This window comes from Rosa chinensis, chromosome 6 (assembly GCF_002994745.2).
Source record: "Rosa chinensis cultivar Old Blush chromosome 6, RchiOBHm-V2, whole genome shotgun sequence".
Lineage (NCBI taxonomy): Eukaryota > Viridiplantae > Streptophyta > Magnoliopsida > Rosales > Rosaceae > Rosa > Rosa chinensis.
The window spans coordinates 25914506-25934340 of record NC_037093.1 but is presented as its reverse complement, the minus strand read 5'-3'; the positions used below and the strand labels follow the sequence as shown (position 1 = coordinate 25934340).

The following is a 19835-nucleotide window of genomic DNA, read 5'->3' as shown; positions in this document are numbered from 1 at the left end:
CGGAAATGAATAAATAAGAGAAGATAAGCGTAATCCAATGACGTGACCCCGCACGCCATAAAACCTTCAAATAACCAAATTTCCAAAACCATTTCTGAAAATAACCATATGCTCGGGAAAGTAATACGATAAATAAATTATAACCTCGGAACCGATTGAATAAATGCATGCATCATTCTTTGAAAAATAAAAGTCCACTCACAGTATATAGTCAATCCTGACGTCGCTTGGTATTTTCCTCGTACGAAGACTCCTCTCGTCCTGTACGAATAACACTCGTAAAAATATATTTACAGGACGGAAATTAACTTTACGATAATTGGAAATTGAAATTCAAAACGTCCCCCTTCAAAATCCAACTCCTTAATTCACAACGAATCCATCCACAATATTCCAACAATATTCATTCATCAATATATAAATTCTAAAGTGAATTCAAAAGAATTTCGGCGATCGAATTCACGTAAATCGATAATTATCCATTTATACTCAATTCGTAATTCCTCCAATTTCCACCAAACTTCATGTATAAAATTCTACAATCGTTAAGGGATTTATGGAGCCAAAACAGATTATAAATTGCAGCTCCACGCGCCACCCACAGTGGCTGTGCGTGGGGCCAACGCGCCACTGGCCAACCACCACCAATGGCCACGAAATTTTGGCAGCACCACCTACTCACCACCTACTCAACAGACCCGACCACCTACTCAACAGACCCGACCTAGGATCGGGTTTGATCGATTCGACCTCCACACTGCAAATTGAAAAGCAAGTCCTTAGGGGAAATAATCTCCAGCAAAAACCCGACCTTCGACGCCGGTTTGGTGACCGGAGATGGCCGGAATCGCCGGAAATCGGCAAAAATCCCAAACTGCAACAGTTACCTTCCCGGCTCGAAGTCGAGCTTCTCCGGCCAAATCTTCACAAAATACCACCGCCAATGTGTCAAGGGGGAGGAGACGAGCTTGGGGATGGCTGGATTCCGTCGTGGGTCGGCCGGAGGAGGGAGAAATCGGAGGAGAACCAACTCGGGCCGAAGGGGAAGGGGTCGGGGGAGGAGAGAGGGAGAGTTACCCTGGGTTTCCGAAAATGGAAACCTACAGTGGTAACTTTCCATATATATATTTTATTACCATGAACAGTAACTTCCACATTTTAAGCTATAACTTTCACATACGAACTCCAATTTTTACGTACCACATATGCACGCGCTCGGTTTAACGTCCTCTACAACTTTCATGAAGGAAATTTTCTCAAATTGCTAACCCATAAAAAGTCAACTTCTAGCCACCCCCCTAAAAGATAAAACTATAACTGCGAATGATAAAACATACAGTGGTTTGTGTAACTCAGTAAAAAGGGGTAAGTCGGATGTGGGGTGTAACAATTCACCCCCCCTTAAAAAATTTCGCCTTCGAAATTTACATACCTATCAGAACAGATGGGGGTACTGCCGTCTCATTAGATCTTCTGGTTCCCAAGTAGCTTCCTCCACCAAATGATTACTCCACAGTACCTTTACTAAAGGTATTGTCTTGTTTCTAAGGACCTGCTCCCTTCTGTCGAGTATCTGGATCGGTTTCTCCTTATAAGTCAGGTCCTCCTTCAAACGAATAGGCTGTTCATCTAGGACATGAGAAGGATCAGCAATATACTTGCGGGGCAGGGACACGTGGAAGACATCATGAATCTTTGATAACCTCGGAGGTAGTATTAATTTGTAAGCCACTGGTCCAACTCGCTCTTTAATCATAAAAGGTCCAATATATCGAGGACTGAGCTTCCCCCGCTTTCCAAATCTTACAACGCCCTTCCAAGGGGACAATTTCAAGAATACCCAATCACCTTTTTGAAACTCCAAGTCTTTCCTGCGGTTATCCGCATAACTCTTTTGTCTACTTTGAGCTGCCCTGAGTTTCTCCTTGATCAACTTAACTTTTTAAGTGGTGATCCGTACAATCTCTGGGCTTATGAGTTTTCTTTCTCCCACTTCATTCCAACACAAGGGGGTACGGCACTGTCTTCCATAGAGAGCTTCGTAAGGAGCCATGTCAATACTGGAATGATAACTATTATTGTAAGTGAACTCAATCAATGCCAGATGGCTATCCCAACTTCCTTTGAATTGCATGACACAGGATCTCAACATGTCTTCCAAATTTTGGATAGTTCTCTCTGATTGCCCATCAGTTTGTGGATGAAATGCCGTGCTAAAACTTAATCCAATACCTAAGGCCTCATGCAGACTCCTCCAAAATTTCGAAGTGAAACGAGGATCCCGATCAGAGACAATAGAAACGGGTGGTCCATGAAGTTTTACGATTTCATTAACATAAAGTTCCACCAGCTTGTCCATCCCGTAAGTTTTGTTGATAGGTAAGAAATGAGCAGACTTAGTGAGTCGATACACAATCACCCAAATACTATCATGAGCATTACTAGTTCGCGGAAGACCCGAAACAAAATCCATGGTAATGTGCCACTACTACAAAAATCAAATCAGACGACGCTATGCAATTATCTGTCGTGTGATTGAATTTTTTTTTTTCAAACGTCGTTTTTGTAAGAGCAGTCATCTGATAGGAACTTAGAAATTAGTTCAGAAGACGTTTAAGATAAAAACTGTTGTGTGTCCCTTAAAAAAATTGAGCGCCAAGTTTCTCACCATGTAAGTGATGCTAAACCCCATATGAAACCCCAAATTTTGTCCAACATGTATTGATCATACGATGAGAAATGATATAACTGTGGTCTGATCAAAAGTTTGACAGAAATGAGGGAGATTTCCCACCACCATTTTTCTCCAACTCCCCAAAAGTCAGGAGTTATATTGATATGAGACAAACCCTAAATTTAAATGGCTACATTCAGACCACATTCTTACACAAATCTGTTGTGTGAGTCCTTGTCCAACTTAATAGGGCCTCACAAACCTAGCTGAAACCCTAGCACTTGAGCAAAAAAAAATAACAAAACTGACCCAAAACAGAAACCCTCATTCTCTCTCTAACCAATCTCATCTCTCTGCGTGAGATTGTTGACTGCGAATGGGATTGAGCTGGTGAAGTTGTTAGAACTGAGATCGAGCCAATTCCCTTGGAGGGAAGCACTATTGGCGAAATCTGCGAAGACTCAGAACTCGGAGCTGACTCAGCCGGCCGAGCGTGTTGGGTGGAATCAGACCCACAAGCCCAACACCGGGAAGGTGAAGCGAGTACACATACAGCTGGTTCCCGTCGTTGTCAGAGCTCCAGGTTTGAAGAAGCTGAGCTATGGCGAGATTACGGGCATTCAGTTCGAGTACTTGGGAAGATAAGGGTTTGTGCCTTTGGTCATTGACACGGGTCATTCAGGTAATCTAGGTTTAGTTGTGTACTTGGTGTTTATTCAAAAGGACTCAATTCACACCTCTCCATTTACCGTAGCTCTGCCTCTCTCTCTCTCTCTTGATGCCGAGGTCCTTTCTGAGTTCTGTGGTAGACTGGTAGGGCTCCAACATCGTTTTCAGATTTGTGGCTAGGCTCCTCTAAATCTTTATCCGTTTCGCACTCTCTCTATTAGAGTTGGATTCGCATTGTTTTCAGATATGTGGTAAGCACTTTGTGAAACATCTTTGTTTGGATTTGACGTTTTCTATGTTTCATGTACTAAAAGCATAGCTCGCTCGATTCAGTTGCCTCAAACCTTAGTCTCCTTGCAGCAACTTCTGGAATAGTGAAACCTTGGAACTCGCCTTATGCTAAAATTCTTTGCTCTTCTTCTCTCATTCTTGTTCCACTTTTCAATTTCTTCACGTCCTTTCAGTCATGGGTACCTCTGATTTTGCAGAAATGGTTAGGATTTGTTCAATTAAATTTTTTTTTCTTTCTGTGATTCTAATCTTGAAATATGGTAGGATTTCTTAGGTATCTCTCGATGCTCAAGAGACTTGCCACTGGATACAAGAATAAGGTGTGGAGAAAGAAGCTAAAGTAAGATTCTTTCATTGTTCTTGTGGTTGATCAAATATGCTTCTGCACTTTTCTAATTTTGTAGCTCCAGGTCTTCTATTGCCTTTCATGTCTTGTAAACATCCTCTAATTCACATATTTCACTATGACATAAAAAATGGAGGACTTTGAGATTTCAAACCACTGAGCTTCTCTCTATTTTGCTTCAATACCAGAAATCTACTTTCTTTTGGTAAGAACTTCTATTTTCAGTTAAATTCCAGCTCTTAAAGCTATTCAAGGTTGTAATGGAATGCACTTTTGATTATTACATTTTTGTAAACCCATTAGGATGGATAGGACTGGAAAAGATCAAAGATCAGTTACTGCACTCCAAGTGTTTGATGTTATGCCTCAAAGACAACACCCAAGCTGAACCAGTGGGCTGTTCCATAATTTTCGAAAAATCTGTACTCCTTGTTTTACTCTCGGTTTTTGATAGCTTAAAGTAGACTCTTCAATGGTCATTTTGAGCTTTGTTTCACAAAAAACGGAGTTAAATTGAGTTACTTGTGCTATTTTGAAGTTACTGCACTGTTTCAGGATTTCTGCAGAATCAGCGTTTCTGTCAATTTTAGATTCCTGTTTGACCCTTCATTTGAACTTCGATTTGCATGAAACTTTGCAAAATAGTAGATTTTCATGTCTACTTCAAATCTGGAAAGTTTTGCTTGAAATCACTGAAAGACTAATTGTTGGTGAAATTTTCTTGCTTGTTACCAGTTTTCTGAAATTTTCTCAAACTTGCAGCTTATTGTTGCAAGCAATTGATTTGAGAACCTTTACACTTATTTTTCTGTCCTCGATCTTTAGTGAGTCAGATTAGACATGCAAAGCATGCCCTGAAACTTGACTTCAGTTTGAAAGGTTTAGAAAAGGTTTTGTCTTTGTTCAAAAGTGACTACAAACCAGTGTTTTCTATGCATTCTGATCAAAACATTCTGATCAATGTTTTCTTTTCAGAATAAGCCCACACATGGAGAAGCTCTAGCTATTTCTCAGTGTCTAATTGAGTGATTTATTCTAAGGGAGACATGTTATTAGGACTGATGGTGGGTTACAAGTTCATAATAGGTTTTTCAGTTTCTTTAATCGAACCAAGGCTTTGAACCTAATTATTGTACACAATCTTTATGAGCATGGCTTGTATTTTTTCTAGTTATTTATAGTTGCTGAACTTATTTATTTACCTTGGTTTATTTTTCATCACCTATTGTATTGCAAAGAATTTGAATTTTGTTGTCTAATGACATGAACTGTATGACCCAGTGGCTGATATTTTCCTGTGGAGGGATAAGAAGCTATCAGGAGGTTGATAATTGCACAATGTTAGTCTTAATTAGTTTTGTTAGTTTAGCAAGATTGATACCTGCATATACTGAAAGTATCAGCAATTCAGCATTGCAGCAGCTCATCTCAAGAGAAACAATCTGCTCCAAAGTCAAGTGAGTCCCTTTCTTTCCAAAAGATAATGTACCATGCAGTTTTCATGTAATAGCTTTAATATCGATGAAATTGTTTGTCAAGGAGGAAAGTGAAAATTCATAAGTATTACTTGAAATGTTTGAAAGCTCTGATAATATGGCTCTACATAATCTCAGTTTAAGCCTTCTTCTATTTCAGTTGGTCAGCTTTAATATCCAATTGCTCCATTGTAGGCCAAAGATTCATTGCAAATTTTATTTGTACTGATAGTCATTGGAGGAAGTAAACCCACTATGTTTCATTAGTTATAAAAATTTCTACTGGTTGAGTATGCATATGTCAATAATGAAAACATAAGAACATTCATTGCAATAAGGTCCTAATAGCGGGTTTGATTGGTCCTACTTCGCTTTTTTTTTTGTTCGATCTCAACGTCTGTAGAACCGTTTTTCTTATTAGCGGGTCCGAATGTGATTGAATCCGAGGAGCAAATTTTCCGGATGGCCAAGCACATAAAGACTATTGCGACAAAGTATGCTTCTTTTCTTTGGAACTCTGAGACACTAGCTCAAGAAAATGAGTTTGGTTAATTTTTATTTTGGTATAAAAGATGATGGGGTTGAAGAAAATAGGCTTCAATATATAGGTTCTATGGAGTAGAAGGTCATGTCTCTCTATTTGTTTTATCTGGTTTCATACCAGTTGCATTTTCAGTTAGAGTGTTTTTTATAATCTTAGTTTTAAGAGCAAGGAGAAGGTCAAACTCGACCAATTATTCTAACGCTTAAGGGAGAACTCTGTCCTCTCCAGTTTGATTATATTGAGAAAAGTAAGAAAAGTAAAGAGATTACTATGTATCTTCTATGTGCTAAGATTAGAGTGTATTCATAATCTATCTTGATGGTTTTTGCTAAGATAGACAATCTGTTTTCCAATATTATAGAGTTGGATTGCCACTGGTGTTCAAGTCAAGCTTTGACAAAGCTAACCGTACATCCTCAAAATTATTCCGGGGCCCTGGCATGGCTGAAGGGTTAAAGGTGATAAACTGATAGGCAGCGTTTGTTGTCATTCATTTTAAGATACAACTTGCATTTTTTGCTATGCAAATAAACATAGAGAATATGCTAGATATCAGTAAATTCATATAGATTATTAGCTACAATTGGATTTTGAGGCTTCGAATTCAGTATCCATGATCAGTTTCCCATCATGGTTTGTTCATGTGTTCTTGCCCTTTAAAGTTCTCTCATGACATTTAGTGATCTATTTAAGCTTGTAATAGCTCAGCTGCAATACTACCAAGACATACAAAAATCATGGCCAAATTTTTCTGAAGTAGATTTTCTCTTGTTACAGTAACTGGATACGTACATTTAATTATCTACAGAGATCATTAATTTATTATTTTGTTTTTCTGGTGTGATCACTTCTTTTGATTTTACCCTTTTACTTTCAGATCCTTAAGAAGGTTAAAATAGCTTTTGACCTCCCTATAGTTACAAATGTACACGAGTTTATACAGGTGAGCTCGCATCCTTGTTCATCTTTTAGATTCCCATGTTCAGCAAGCAAAATTCGCACTGATCATAAGTTGTTTCTCACATTTATCAATGTTGTTTTCTTTTCCTAGTGCGAAGAAGTTGGCAAATTAAGTTGCAGATATCATTCAGATTCCTGCATTTTTATGCCGTCAGGTTAAGTTTATATTGAACCCTGTGTACTTTATCGTGCTCCACCTGCTTTGACGCTCTCTGGTTTTGCTATTGCATGCTCTTTCCACACTTTTTGTCTTTTCAATTTCTATTTCAATTCCTTGTCTTTCGCTCCAACTCTTACATTTCATTCAATTAGTTCATAATTCTATGCCTTACCTCTTGCTTCTTGGGGTCCTACACTTCAATTCTTTGTCTGTTGTCAGTTAATGTAACCTTTTCATGTGTAGCCACTTTTATGCTCAGCACGTGTATATGTCACTCCTCTATGCAGTAATTTTCTTTTGATTTGCTTCTCAAAAGAGTAAAATATTTTAATTGTGATTGTTATTCATTGTCCCTCTGTTCCACTAGAAGAGTTGGACAATCCTTGGTTGCTAAAACTGGAGCTCTCTCTGCCAAAAGTTACTCTCTAAAGGTGTGCTAATGGCTCTGTGTTTCGGATCATAAAGTTATAACATTGTCAAGTTTCCATGTAATGGGTTATAACTTTGTTAGTATTATCTGCTACTGTTGATCTAGGATTACCTATTACTTTATTTCTTTAGTGATTGGTACTGTTGATTGAAAAACATTCATCTTATTGTTGTTACTTCTTTGGAACAGACTTGCTCAGCTGTATGGTAGACTTAGCAGGAAAAGATGGCATTGCGAAGGTTGGGTGTCAGGAAGTGTTTATATGCAATAAAGCAAGGTTTTGTTCCAATGAGGCCATGAGAGCAACAAAGCTTGCAAAGCTAGACTCCTTAAGTAAATTTCTGGATGTATATTGCTAGGAGAGTACTATTAGACGTACTCCTTTCGTGTATAAAAGATTAGCTTTGCACAATCTATTTTGATGCATGATGTAGATTATAACATTTTCTATATATTGATCAGTTACTGTTAATTTGGTCATTTTTAATTCCTCTTCCAGCATATATAATGCATTGAATCATTCTTTTAGTACAACAATAACCACACAAAACTGTCATATGTACACAATATTTACAATAGCCTCAAAATTAAAATTGTCGTCTGAATGCAAAACAAATCACAGATGCTATGAAAAAACTGTTGTGTGAATAACAGTCACACAACGGTTATAAAAAAAAACGACTTCTAAATCACAATCATACAACGAGTTCTTAAGTTGCCCGTTGTCTGAGTAACGTTCACATAATAGTTAATGCTATCGACATGCTATCGACAGCCTGTCGACATGCTGTCGACATGGATGCCGAGTTCTTCAGACGACGGTTCTCTAAATCATGTTTCATCAGACGTCAACGAGATATACGACAGTTAGCTCCGTATCAGACGACAGTTTTTAGCCGTCGTCTGATTCAATTTTTGTACTAGTGTGCTCCCACTTCCATTCTGGAATAGGCAATGGCTGTAGCAATCCCGAAGGTTTCTGTCTTTCTGCTTTTACCTGTTAGCACACCAAGCACCTACTCACATATGCTGCAATTTCTCTCTTCATATTTCTCCACCAATAGTATGGTTTCAAAGTTCGGTACATTTTTGTCCTGCCGGGATGCATAGCGTACGCAGAACTATGAGCCTCTTCTAAAATTTCTCGTTTAATATCACGAAGATTAGGTACACATATTCTATTTCCAAACATTAAGGCTCCATCTCTTCGGAGAATAAAATCCGTTCTAGTGCCATTACTCACTGCTTCTTTTAATTGTCTTAGACATTCATCTTCTTCTTGTGCCTCCCGCACTTTATCAATGAGATTCGGCCTCACATGGAAGCTAGCTATCAATGCTCCAGACCCATTCTCAATCGTCAAATTAACTCCTGTAGATCGCAATTCATAAAGTAAAGGAACTCGAACTGCCTTCAAATGGGCTAAAGAGCTAGAGGGCTTTCGGCTAAGTGCATCAGCTACCACATTGGCCCTTCCTGGATGGTACTCAATAGTGCAATCATAGTCTTTAATCAACTCTAACCACCTCCTTTGCCTCAAATTTAAGTCCCTTTGGTTAAGCAGATACTGGAGACTTTTATGATCCGTGAAAATCTGGCATCGTGCCCCATAAAGATAGTGTCTCCATAACTTAAGTGCAAGTACTACAGTAGCAAGCTCAAGGTCATGAGTCGGGTAGTTCATTTCGTGAGGTTTCAGCTGCCTAGATGCATAGGCAATCACATTTCCATGCTGCATCAACACACAACCTAAGCCTTGTCTTGAGGCATCACTGTAAATTACATATTCCCCGCTATCGTCAGGCAATGCTAGAACTGGGGCACGAGTTAAACGTCCTTTGAGTTCTTGAAAACTTTGTTCACACTCCTCCGACCAAACAAATTTAGCACCCTTCCTAGTCAATTTAGTGAGGGGGGCCGCAAGTCTAGAGAAATCCTGCACGAACCGCCGATATTAACCAGCTAAACCCAAGAAACTACGAATTTCCATCACAGTGGTGGGTCTTCCCCAATTCAAAACCGCTTCCACCTTTTGAGGGTCTACACTAATACCTTCAGCTGACACCACATGACCCAAGAATCCAATGCTGTTAAGCCAAAATTCACACTTACTCAACTTGGCATATAGTCTAGCCTCCCTCAAAGTCCGAAGTACCAGCTTCAAATGCTTAATATGAAGTTCATCACTCTTGGAGTAAACCAGAATGTCATCAATAAACACAATCACAAAACGGTCCAAGTATGGGCGGAATACTCGATTCATGAGATCCATAAAGGCTGCAGGAGCATTGGTTAATCCAAAAGGCATCACCACAAATTCGTAGTGACCATAACGTGATCGGAAAGCGGTCTTGGATACATCAGACTCTCTTATCCGTAACTGGTGGTAACCTGTCCTCAAATCAATCTTAGAAAAGACCTTGGCACCCCGCAATTGGTCAAATAAATCATCAATTCGTGGTAATGGATACTTGTTCTTCACTGTGACCTTATTCAATTTTCTATAATCAATGCACAATCTCAAAGTGCCATCCTTCTTCTTAACAAAAAGCACCGGAGCACCCCAAGGGGACACACTTGGCCGAATGAAACCTTTATCCAACAACTCCTGCAACTGGGTCTTCAACTCTTTTAACTCGGCTGGGGCCATTCTATAAGGTGCCTGATATATAGGTGTAGTACCAGGGAGCAATTCAATGGTAAAGTCTATTTCTCTTTCTGGAGGCAAACCAGGTAGTTCATCAGGAAACACATCTGGAAACTTCCTGACCACAGGAATATCCTCAATATTCAACACCTCCTTCTTTGTATCCACAATGTGAGCCAAGTAAGCCTGACAACCTTTATTCAAAAGCTTTTCAGCTGTAATGGCCGAAATCAGGCAAGAGGAGAGAATGTTCCGCTCACCACGGAAAGTGATTTCCGGTTTTCCTAGACTTCGAAACACTACTTCTTTACGGAAACAATCAACCAATGCACCATGTGTCTCCAGAAAGTCCATCCCCAGAATTACATCAAATCAACAAGATCTAGAGGAATTAGATTGGCCTCCAGGCAAAAACCATCAACCATTACCCCACAATTATTAAAAACCCAATCTATCTTAAGTGCTCCTCCCGCAGGTAAAGAAACATACCACTCGCCAATAAGGAGTGATGTTGGCACATTTGCAAAACATGCGAATCTACTTGACATAAAAGAGTGCGTCACACCGGGATCAATTAAGGTTAAAGCAGGTTGATTAAAGATAAACAACGTACCAACGATAACCTTCGGTGAATCACGGCCTTCCTGCTGGGTCATGGCGTGCAGTCTAGCATGTGTCACAGGACGACCTCGCTGAGCCCTGCCTTGCTGAGAACTAGCTCAGCCTACCGAGCTGGTGCGGGCACCGCTAGTCGATCCGCCAGCAGAGGACTGACCAACAGTCTGAGTGGGGGTAGATCTGGCTCCCTGAGCCAAAAAAGGGCAGTCTCTCCTGAAGTGGTCCTGCTGACCACACATAAAACATCCCACTGTCTGATGCTGCCCAAACTGAGCTGACTGGCTAGTCGAAGCCCCACTCGAACCACCATGATAACTCCTGGACCTCTCAAGCTGCCCAGACTGTCGTCCACTAAACTGACCCCGAGAGAATCTCCTGAAACGTCCCCTGGATCTAGTACGGGACCTGGAACTGGAACCACTGCTCTTTACACTACCAACTGAAGAACCAGAACCGGATGTGGAAGTAGCCCTCTTAGATGGACCCTGGCTAGGGCCACCAGGATCCCTAGGGTGAAATCCGGCAGGTGAGTCCGACTCAATGTCCAAGGCATAAGATACTGCCTCAGCAAAACTCCGGTACGGTGTGCCTAACATCTTATCCTTAAACCTTCCTCTAAGTCCCTGAACAAATCTACGGATCTTGCCTTGCTCAGTACGAACCAAGTCCGGCAAATGGTGAGCCAAGGAGAGAAACTCTTGCTCAAACTCCAACACTACTGATCCTCTCTCTTCTCCAAATTCAAGAACTCGTCCTCCATCCGATTAAGGTGGGCATCACTAAAGTAACGTCCATAGAAGTGGGCCTTGAACATATCCCATGTCATCGGACCAGCATTTGCAGGGTCATTGACAACACCAGTCCACCAGTGCCAGGCGGTATCCTCAAGGAACTGTACTGCCAAATTCACTTTCCTGTCCTCTAGAAGGTCCATCTGGGAGAAAACTCTCCCCATCCTGTCAAGCCACCGCTGAGCCTCTACAGGTGAGGTGGCAGAAGCAAAAGTCTGAGCCCCATGCCTCCTAGCACGCTCTACAGAATAGTTGGTACGTGACCCGGGGAGTGCGGCAGCAATCTGCCGAAAGAACTACCCAAAAGTATCCGCAAACCTCCTAGGTATCTGCTCATCATCCTCAACAGGAGGGGTTCCCCTACGTGCTCGGTGATTTCGAGCCATAGTACCTGAAGAAAGAGTATTTAAGAAGTTCAAGGATCAGTACAACAAGATATCTACTTTACATGCATAATAACACACTAGTACCGAAGAGCACACGATGGGGATCCGCCGCGGTCGGGCCATCACTCGGGAGGTACTAGGCGTCATTAGGCATATAAAGTAGCAAGGAAGAAGGAAGAGTCTACAGAATCGAGAAACCTAGTGCTCTGATACCAACTGACAAGACCCGCCCCGGATTCCACCCTGGAATCCGAAGTGGCCCTGCGGGACCCACTTTTAAAGAAGGTTTACCAAAACTTCGGCATAACCTCCCTTAAAAATGGACAACCCAAAACCTGTGGAAAACAAATTTCACTTCTAATAATCCAACCACAAACTCCTGGAGCCACCCTGCTCCCATCATTCCACCAACTCAAGCCCAAAATAATAATAGTTTAACAAGTACTTCAAGTCTAAGAAACTCCAAGATTTTAGATATTACAATTCCCAAAGTTAGGTCGTAGACCTCAAATATATTTCTATACAAGTCGGGTCTCAAATCCCATAGTAATCAGAGCAATTCTAGGAACGTAAATTTAACATAGAGTACAGTAGGATAAATAGATAACCTACAAAATATAATGACGGAAGCAGATGCGGTCACTATGGCTCACTCCTGAACGCCGAGCAGCAACACTGAAAACTGGGCATTTGAAACCGAAGGGCCCAGGGGAAAGTACATAAAAACGTTAGCGTGAGTGGACAAAAATAAACAAATTTAAACCAAATGGATTTTATACTTTCCCACATTTATTTCTTTAAAAATTCCCGATGCATGCAATGATTAACGAAAATAAAACAAGAGGAGTTCCGCTCATGAAAGCCGACTAGCCACGCTAGTCACATACGATTTAAAAGAAAAAGTTGGAACTCTGATACTCAAGGAAAATAAGACCAGCCCCGCTGGTTAAACGAAAATCGAGCTAGCCCCGCTAGCCTAAGTAGTAAAATGAGTAGGGGAAGATGATAGCCATACGAGTGAGCCTCCCACGCTCGGGTGATAGCCTCCCAGGCTAAAATACTCCCATTACTCCCGTAATATACCCTTACGCCACTAAGTGTAGCGATAGGATACCGGGCTACAGAATTACTGTCACATAGACAGTAACCTGTGCCACAAAGGCGGAGGGCTACGGTGATCCCATCACCACGCCACAAAGGCGGAAAATCAATGCTAGCAATGATAAGTCACCCAAAGTATGGCAAAAGAAAATCCGAAAACCTCATAAATCCATAAAACTTCCCCAACTCTCGTAAATGAATTTCCAACGACGTGTCCCACACGCCAAGATAATCTCAAGTTTAAAATAAATAGGAGATAAATAAGTATAAAGATTAACTCCATCGAAATCTCATAAAAATCTCAAATTGCCGAATATAAATATAATATAAATAGTATAAATCCGGAAATCATATCGGAAATGAATAAATAAGAGAAGATAAGCGTAATCCAATGACGTGACCCCGCACGCCATAAAACCTTCAAATAACCAAATATCCAAAACCATTTCTGAAAATAACCATATGCTCGGGAAAGTAATACGATAAATAAATTATAACCTCAGAACCGATTGAATAAATGCATGCATCATTCTTTGAAAAATAAAAGTCCACTCACAGTATATAGTCAATCCTGACGTCGCTCGGTATTTTCCTCGTACGAAGACTCCTCTCGTCCTGTACGAATAACACTCGTAAAAATATATTTACAGGACGGAAATTAACTTTACGATAATTGGAAATTGAAATTCAAACGTCCCCCTTCAAAATCCAACTCCTTAATTCACAACGAATCCATCCACAATATTCCAACAATATTCATTCATCGATATATAAATTCTAAAGTGAATTCGAAAGAATTTCGGCGATCGAATTCACGTAAATCGATAATTATCCATTTATACTCAATTCGTAATTCCTCCAATTTCCACCAAACTTCATGTATAAAATTCTACAATCGTTAAGGGATTTATGGAGCCAAAACAGATTATAAATTGCAGCTCCACGCGCCACCCACAGTGGCTGCGCATGGGGCCAACGCGCCACCTGCCAACCACCACCAATGGCCACCAAATTTTGGCAGCACCACCTACTCAACAGACCCAATCTCTTTCTGAACTACAACAAGTGCCAATTTTACCTGGAAGAGCTCCAATTAAGCCGTTGAAAATTTTCCAGAAAAATTCAAGAACCCTAGGATCGGGTTTGATCGATTCGACCTCCACACTGCAAATTGAAAAGCAAGTCCTTAGGGGAAATAATCTCCAGCAAAAACCCGACCTTCGACGCCGGTTTGGTGACCGGAGATGGCCGGAATCGCCGGAAATCGGCAAAAATCACAAACTGCAACAGTTACCTTCCCGGCTCAAAATCGAGCTTCTCCGGCCAAATCTTCACAAAATACCACCACCAATGTGTCAAGGGGGAGGAGACGAGCTTGGGGATGGCCGGATTCCGTCGTGGGTCGGCCGGAGGAGGGAGAAATCGGTGGAGAACCAACTCAGGCCGAAGGGGAAGGGGTCGGGGGAGGAGAGAGGGAGAGTTACCCTGGGTTTCCGAAAATGGAAACCTACAGTGGTAACTTTCCATATACATATATTTTATTACCATGAACAGTAACTTCCACATTTTAAGCTATAACTTTCACATACGAACTCCAATTTTTATGTACCACATATGCACGCGCTCGGTTTAACGTCCTCTACAACTTCATGAAGGAAATTTTCTCAAATTGCTAACCCATAAAAAGTCAACTTCTAGCCACCCCCTAAAAGATAAAACTATAACTGCGAATGATAAAACATACAGTGGTTCGTGTAACTCAGTAAAAAGGGGTAAGTCGGATGTGGGGTGTAACAGTTGGTTGGGAAGAAAAGACAAGAAAAAAGAAAAAAATAAAAAATGAAAGAAGGAAAAAAAAAATAAACATAAGTAATTGCTACACGTTGCCTTAATTAAACCAAGGTTTAATTTAAGAGAGCCCTCCCATTCACCCATTCACGTGCCCATCAGCTCTCACCTTTCTTTCTCTCGGCCAATCACAGCCACCAATTTCTATTATTTTCCCTCCACGATCACTACCACCCACGTGCCAACCTCACCATCACCTTATCCCTCTTCCTGCACTAACGGCTAGTGATAGATATTAATTCCTTTCTCTAACCTACACACTACAGAACCGCAAACAGTCTAGGAGAGGACTACACAGACACAGAGACGCACAGGGCCGCTCTCCAAATTTCCAAAGGGGAGGGCTCCTTCCCTCTCCCTCCTTCCCCTCCAAAAAAATAATACAAAAGCTAAGTCTCTCCCTAGGCACTGCTTGCCTGCTCCCCTACTCGGTCTCGCTCCCCCCTCCATCTCACTCTCTAACATTTTCACCTTGCAACTCGCCCTCGGTATCCATGCGCGCCTCCCCTCGCTCGTTGGTAGCGCCCTCTGCCTCGGGATCACCAGCTTGGCCCGAGACGTGCTCCGATATAGTAGCCTGCTCCCGGATCACAATCCCAGCACCCCGACCACCACTCATGGCACTGGCCTGCGATCTCACTGCCTTCTTAGCCTGCATATCCCACACCATCTTCTCCTAATCAATCCAACCAACATCAATACCATCTCGGATCGAGTGCAAGGCCCCATCCGAGAAGGCCTTGTTCATCTTCTCTTGAAAATTGGCTGATCGGAGATAGAGATCCACCACCTTATCCGTGTTATCCCTCTTAGCCTTTTGGAGTTTGTCGAAATGTGTCTCAGTAGCGGCGCACAAGCGAAGGCAGTCTTCGGCAAAGTTACTAGCCCAAGCCTGTTGCTCAACCAACTCCTTCCTCAGTCGCTCCATCTCTGCCTCCCTCTCCCTACCTGAAGTTCAACAACTCGCAAGCTATCAACCTCCCCTTGCAGAGTACTAATCTATCCCTCCAACTCCAATACACGCTCAGGGTAGGAAACCAAACTCGCCAAGGCAGCATCACGAAGCTCCAACTCGGCATCGCGCTCCCGGACCTGCCTCTCTAGCTCTTGTAATCGCTCTTTAGCAACGCCAATTCGAGCCCTCAGCTCCTCCAAGGTCTTCAAACCAACCTCAGCCCGCTGCAACCTACCGGTCAGATCCAGGTTTGCCTCCTACAACGGAGCAACATCATTCTTGGCTTCCCGACGATGAGACTCCTCCATGGCCAATGCCCGTTCTAACTCCATCCTCCTCGCGATCCCATTGTCAATCGCCCGCCTCATCTCCTCATACTCCACTTGGCCGTGATCCAACGCACTCTGGAGCTCGCTTGCTCTCTCCCTCTCGACATTCAGCTCACCCCGCAGCCGGGCGATCTCCCAATCAAAATGGGCCACCAACTTAGCAGAGGCATGATAATTCATGTTCACAGCCTACATTGCACGCTACAACGTCAACGCACCTAAATGAATGAAGTAATCATGCGAAACAAATAATACATAGTGATACATACCCTCATTAGCTTCTCCTGCGCCTCCTGATAGCCCAGGCAAGGGTCATCTTCACTCACACGACTGCGATCACGATGTTAATTCCGCAAGTCGGCCACCATATGAAGGATGGCACCATCAGTGACTCCAATCTCGCCCGGGGTTCTTGCGAGACCCCCGACAACTTCATCACTCGCATGGATGCAAGACTATTTTGTACTATATTCTTGCTCTTCATGCTATCAACTTCACTTAAGTCTCTCTTGCCATGAAACTAAATTTCAACAAATACCAATAGCAGATTAAATGTTCTGGTTTTTATTTTTTCTATGACTATTTATCATGTAAGCTATAGCTTAAGCAATTGTTAAAATGCTTTTTATTTATTTATAATTTATTTAACCACTCAGACAAATGATGCAATTTGGAATAAAATCTTTGCAGAAAATGCAATAGCCCAGGGGCAGGGGTTAATCTGCCAGGAAGTCTATCCCAATACATATTTATTTTGGTTTGATTGTGATAAGGGCAAGTGTTCAGATTTCTGCACAAGTCACGGTTATTCGAAGGGCAAGTGCAACGCTTTTCTTTGGCTAATTGGCTACCAGTGTTTATGCTACAAACCTGTCCCTTGTTGATTTTATCCAACCCGGCCAATAGAAGTCCCTTGACTGCTACCAATGTGCTGTTAAAAATATGGATAAAAATAATAATTTTACTTCTACTACATGTCACCATGTTCAAAATAATTTAACCAAGGAAAATTGACCAACAAACTAACAAAAGTAATAAAGAAATAGCAAGAAATTTTACTTTTTATGTTTGGCTTGAAAAGTGTGTCAGGCGCGAGGATCATTTAAGAACGCAAAGTGTATTTCAAATAAAAATTTGCCTAAGAGTTTATACGGTTGGACATCTCCACTTATTGCCAACTGATTTTGAGTATGATACTTTGATGACTTCACTCGCAATGCCGAGTCTCTCATGCGGTCAAGAGAGTTTTATGAACAACAACAACCTAGCAGACGGCCGGCTGCCTTCAGTTTCTTTAAACCAAGACCAGATATTCGACCCAACCTGATTTCTTAAAGAAGTTGGATCAGTCCTTTACAGTCTCAAACTGGGTCATCACTATCGGAATTCTGACATAAGAATTATCAGAATTCTGGACCGTAACAGTTGGAAAATATCCAAGTACCTAAATGAGCCAACTATATCGGAAAACTATGTTGGAGTTGAATCGTATAGCTTCTCATTTGATATGGCTCAGTCATTTTATGGCTGATATTGGAGCACATGCTCCCTTTTTCTATATTTTCAGAAAAAGAGAATTAATATATGATCTGTTTGAAGCTGCCATTGCTATGATAATGATGCATAATTATTTTCGAATCAAGGGATAAGTATCGGCTGATCTATGTTGTGAAATTTTAATTAAAACTCGCAAGCGCACGAATCGTCGTTAGTATAGTGTGCAGGTATGAGGTCGTTCAAACTAAGGATTGATAATCAATTTAAATCCTAACCTAATTAATCCAAACACAAAATTACATAAACAATCAAGCAAAAGAAGATATTAATTTTTGGGTTTTTCAATAAACAAATAATTTGAGAATTAAAGAATCAAACAACTAATGATAAAACCTAGGGTTTCGAAATCAACCACTAACAATCCTATTTATGTTTCAATGTAATTAACAGATTCTTTTGTTCCTTTTAATGACAATTCCCGTATCTAAGTCCAGGTACGGCACTTAGACCATAACTTTCCTTAAGTGTATGATTCTCTCCAGGTACAGCAGAGGTCGTATATCCTAATATGCAGTTTATCCAGGTACGGCATAAATGTAACACATAGGACTCATTACGTTCTAGAAAACAAGAGAATCATGCAAACCATTACTTCAGGTATGACAATAATGTAATTCACAACTCTTAATCACTAATAATTTGAATTATATTGCAGGTACACCTCAAATTCATCTTCTAATTACTAGATGCAAAGCCCTAAGGTGATCAATCAAAGAACTTAAACATAAAGCATCAATTCAAATGGTGACTAAGAATTCATCATAAAGACACTATAAATCCATCAATATAATATCAAAGTGCATAAACAATCATGCTAGGGCATCATCTTAACCCTAGAAAAAGGTTTAGCAAAAGATAACTAAATAAAACATAGGAAAAATATGAAAAGAATGGAAAGGGAAAAGAAGGGGAAGATGGATGAGTCGTCTCTGCTCCTTAGGCATCTACATTGTGCTCTCGAGACTCTCTCTCTCATGTAAATTCGTGCTCCCTTATATAGAGAAGATTTCTTCTCATCTTTGGATTCATGTTTCCTTGTAAGACTTGAGAATAGATTCCTTTCTTCATTTGGAATGGGAAAACCTTGAAATATCTCTTGTAGAAGTAGGAATAAGTTCATCATTGAATCCTCATCTGAATTAACTTGCTTGAAACATTAGGATTGACCATCTTGTGCAGCGGAACATGAGTTCTCCACGAATGGTTGTAAATTCTTGAGCAGATTTTTTGTCCGACCTATCTTCACTCAAATAATCATAACTTTCTCCAGAAGTATCAATATTGAGATCTGTAAAATTCTCCAGAAAATAGACATCCATAGCTTTCCATGCATATAAGGGTCATTGTCTGATTCGATCTAGGTAACTCCCAGTAATTCGGTGAAGTTGGGTATTCTGCACAGACAGATTCTGGGACCTGGGCGTCTTTCAATCCTAGTTAGCTCATTTTGGCTTCTTTTCTTCTCTTTATGAGACAAACCTACAAAAATACTATAACAACATAAATGACTAGAAATAAGGAGGACTAAGCATAAATACTAAGATTAAGAGGCAAAGAAATATAGGAAAATATGAGCACATCAAATACCCCCACACTTGGACTTTGCTTGTCCTCGAGCAAAACAACAAAAACTAAAAACTCAAAGACAAAAAACAAATTAAAGAAATGAAACACAGTAAGCCTTTCAAAGTTTGTCTCAAAAATCTCATACTTTCATGGCATCAAGATTAGCACAACAACCAAGAATCAATCCAACATTTATTCGAGAGTCAACAAAAACATATAACTTAACATATAAACATGTAGGACATGGGGGCAACATTGGTGATATTAATCTCAACATGCTTCAAACAAGTTATGACTCAAATCCTCACCAGTTACCCTCTTTCTTCTCTCAGATTCATTGGCTCATGCTGTTTAGACCCAAAATGAGCATTTTGGCCTGACAAGGCGTGTCTTGGAGAAATTGAGCCAATGTCAGTGGCTCAAGCTATATATTGTCGACCAGTTCGAAATATATTATTTAGAGTCTAAATAAAGCCTACCATGGAAGA

The 19835-nt window shown here is 40.8% G+C and overlaps 2 protein-coding genes across 44 annotated transcripts; one reads left to right on the top strand and one right to left on the bottom strand.

The window, feature by feature from the left end:
* The first annotated feature begins 2850 nt into the window (after positions 1–2850).
* LOC112174354 (2-dehydro-3-deoxyphosphooctonate aldolase 1) lies at positions 2851–8036 on the top strand. Of its 43 annotated transcripts, none has more exons than XM_040509065.1 (10): positions 2853–3836; positions 3909–3974; positions 4117–4185; positions 4284–5303; positions 5392–5437; positions 5859–5949; positions 6361–6457; positions 6877–6942; positions 7051–7114; positions 7739–8036. In XM_040509065.1, the coding sequence occupies exons 4-10, from the start codon at positions 5244–5246 to the stop codon at positions 7906–7908; spliced, it is 594 nt and encodes a 197-aa protein (XP_040364999.1). In that variant the 5' UTR covers positions 2853–3836; positions 3909–3974; positions 4117–4185; positions 4284–5243; the 3' UTR covers positions 7909–8036. The 43 variants fall into 43 exon arrangements, 32 of the variants coding, with proteins under 32 accessions (XP_040365014.1, XP_040364999.1, XP_040364993.1 ...); XM_040509066.1 differs by having other exon boundaries at positions 2856–3836; positions 3909–4185; positions 4956–5044; positions 5262–5303; XM_040509071.1 differs by lacking the exon at positions 4117–4185 and having other exon boundaries at positions 2858–3836; positions 4956–5044; positions 5262–5303.
* Positions 8037–10915: 2879 nt separating this feature from the next.
* LOC112171121 (DNA-binding protein HEXBP-like) lies at positions 10916–11410 on the bottom strand. The gene has a single exon (XM_024308352.1). It carries the CDS (start codon positions 11408–11410, stop codon positions 10916–10918), a length of 495 nt encoding a protein of 164 aa, XP_024164120.1.
* Between the last annotated feature and the right edge of the window lie 8425 nt (positions 11411–19835).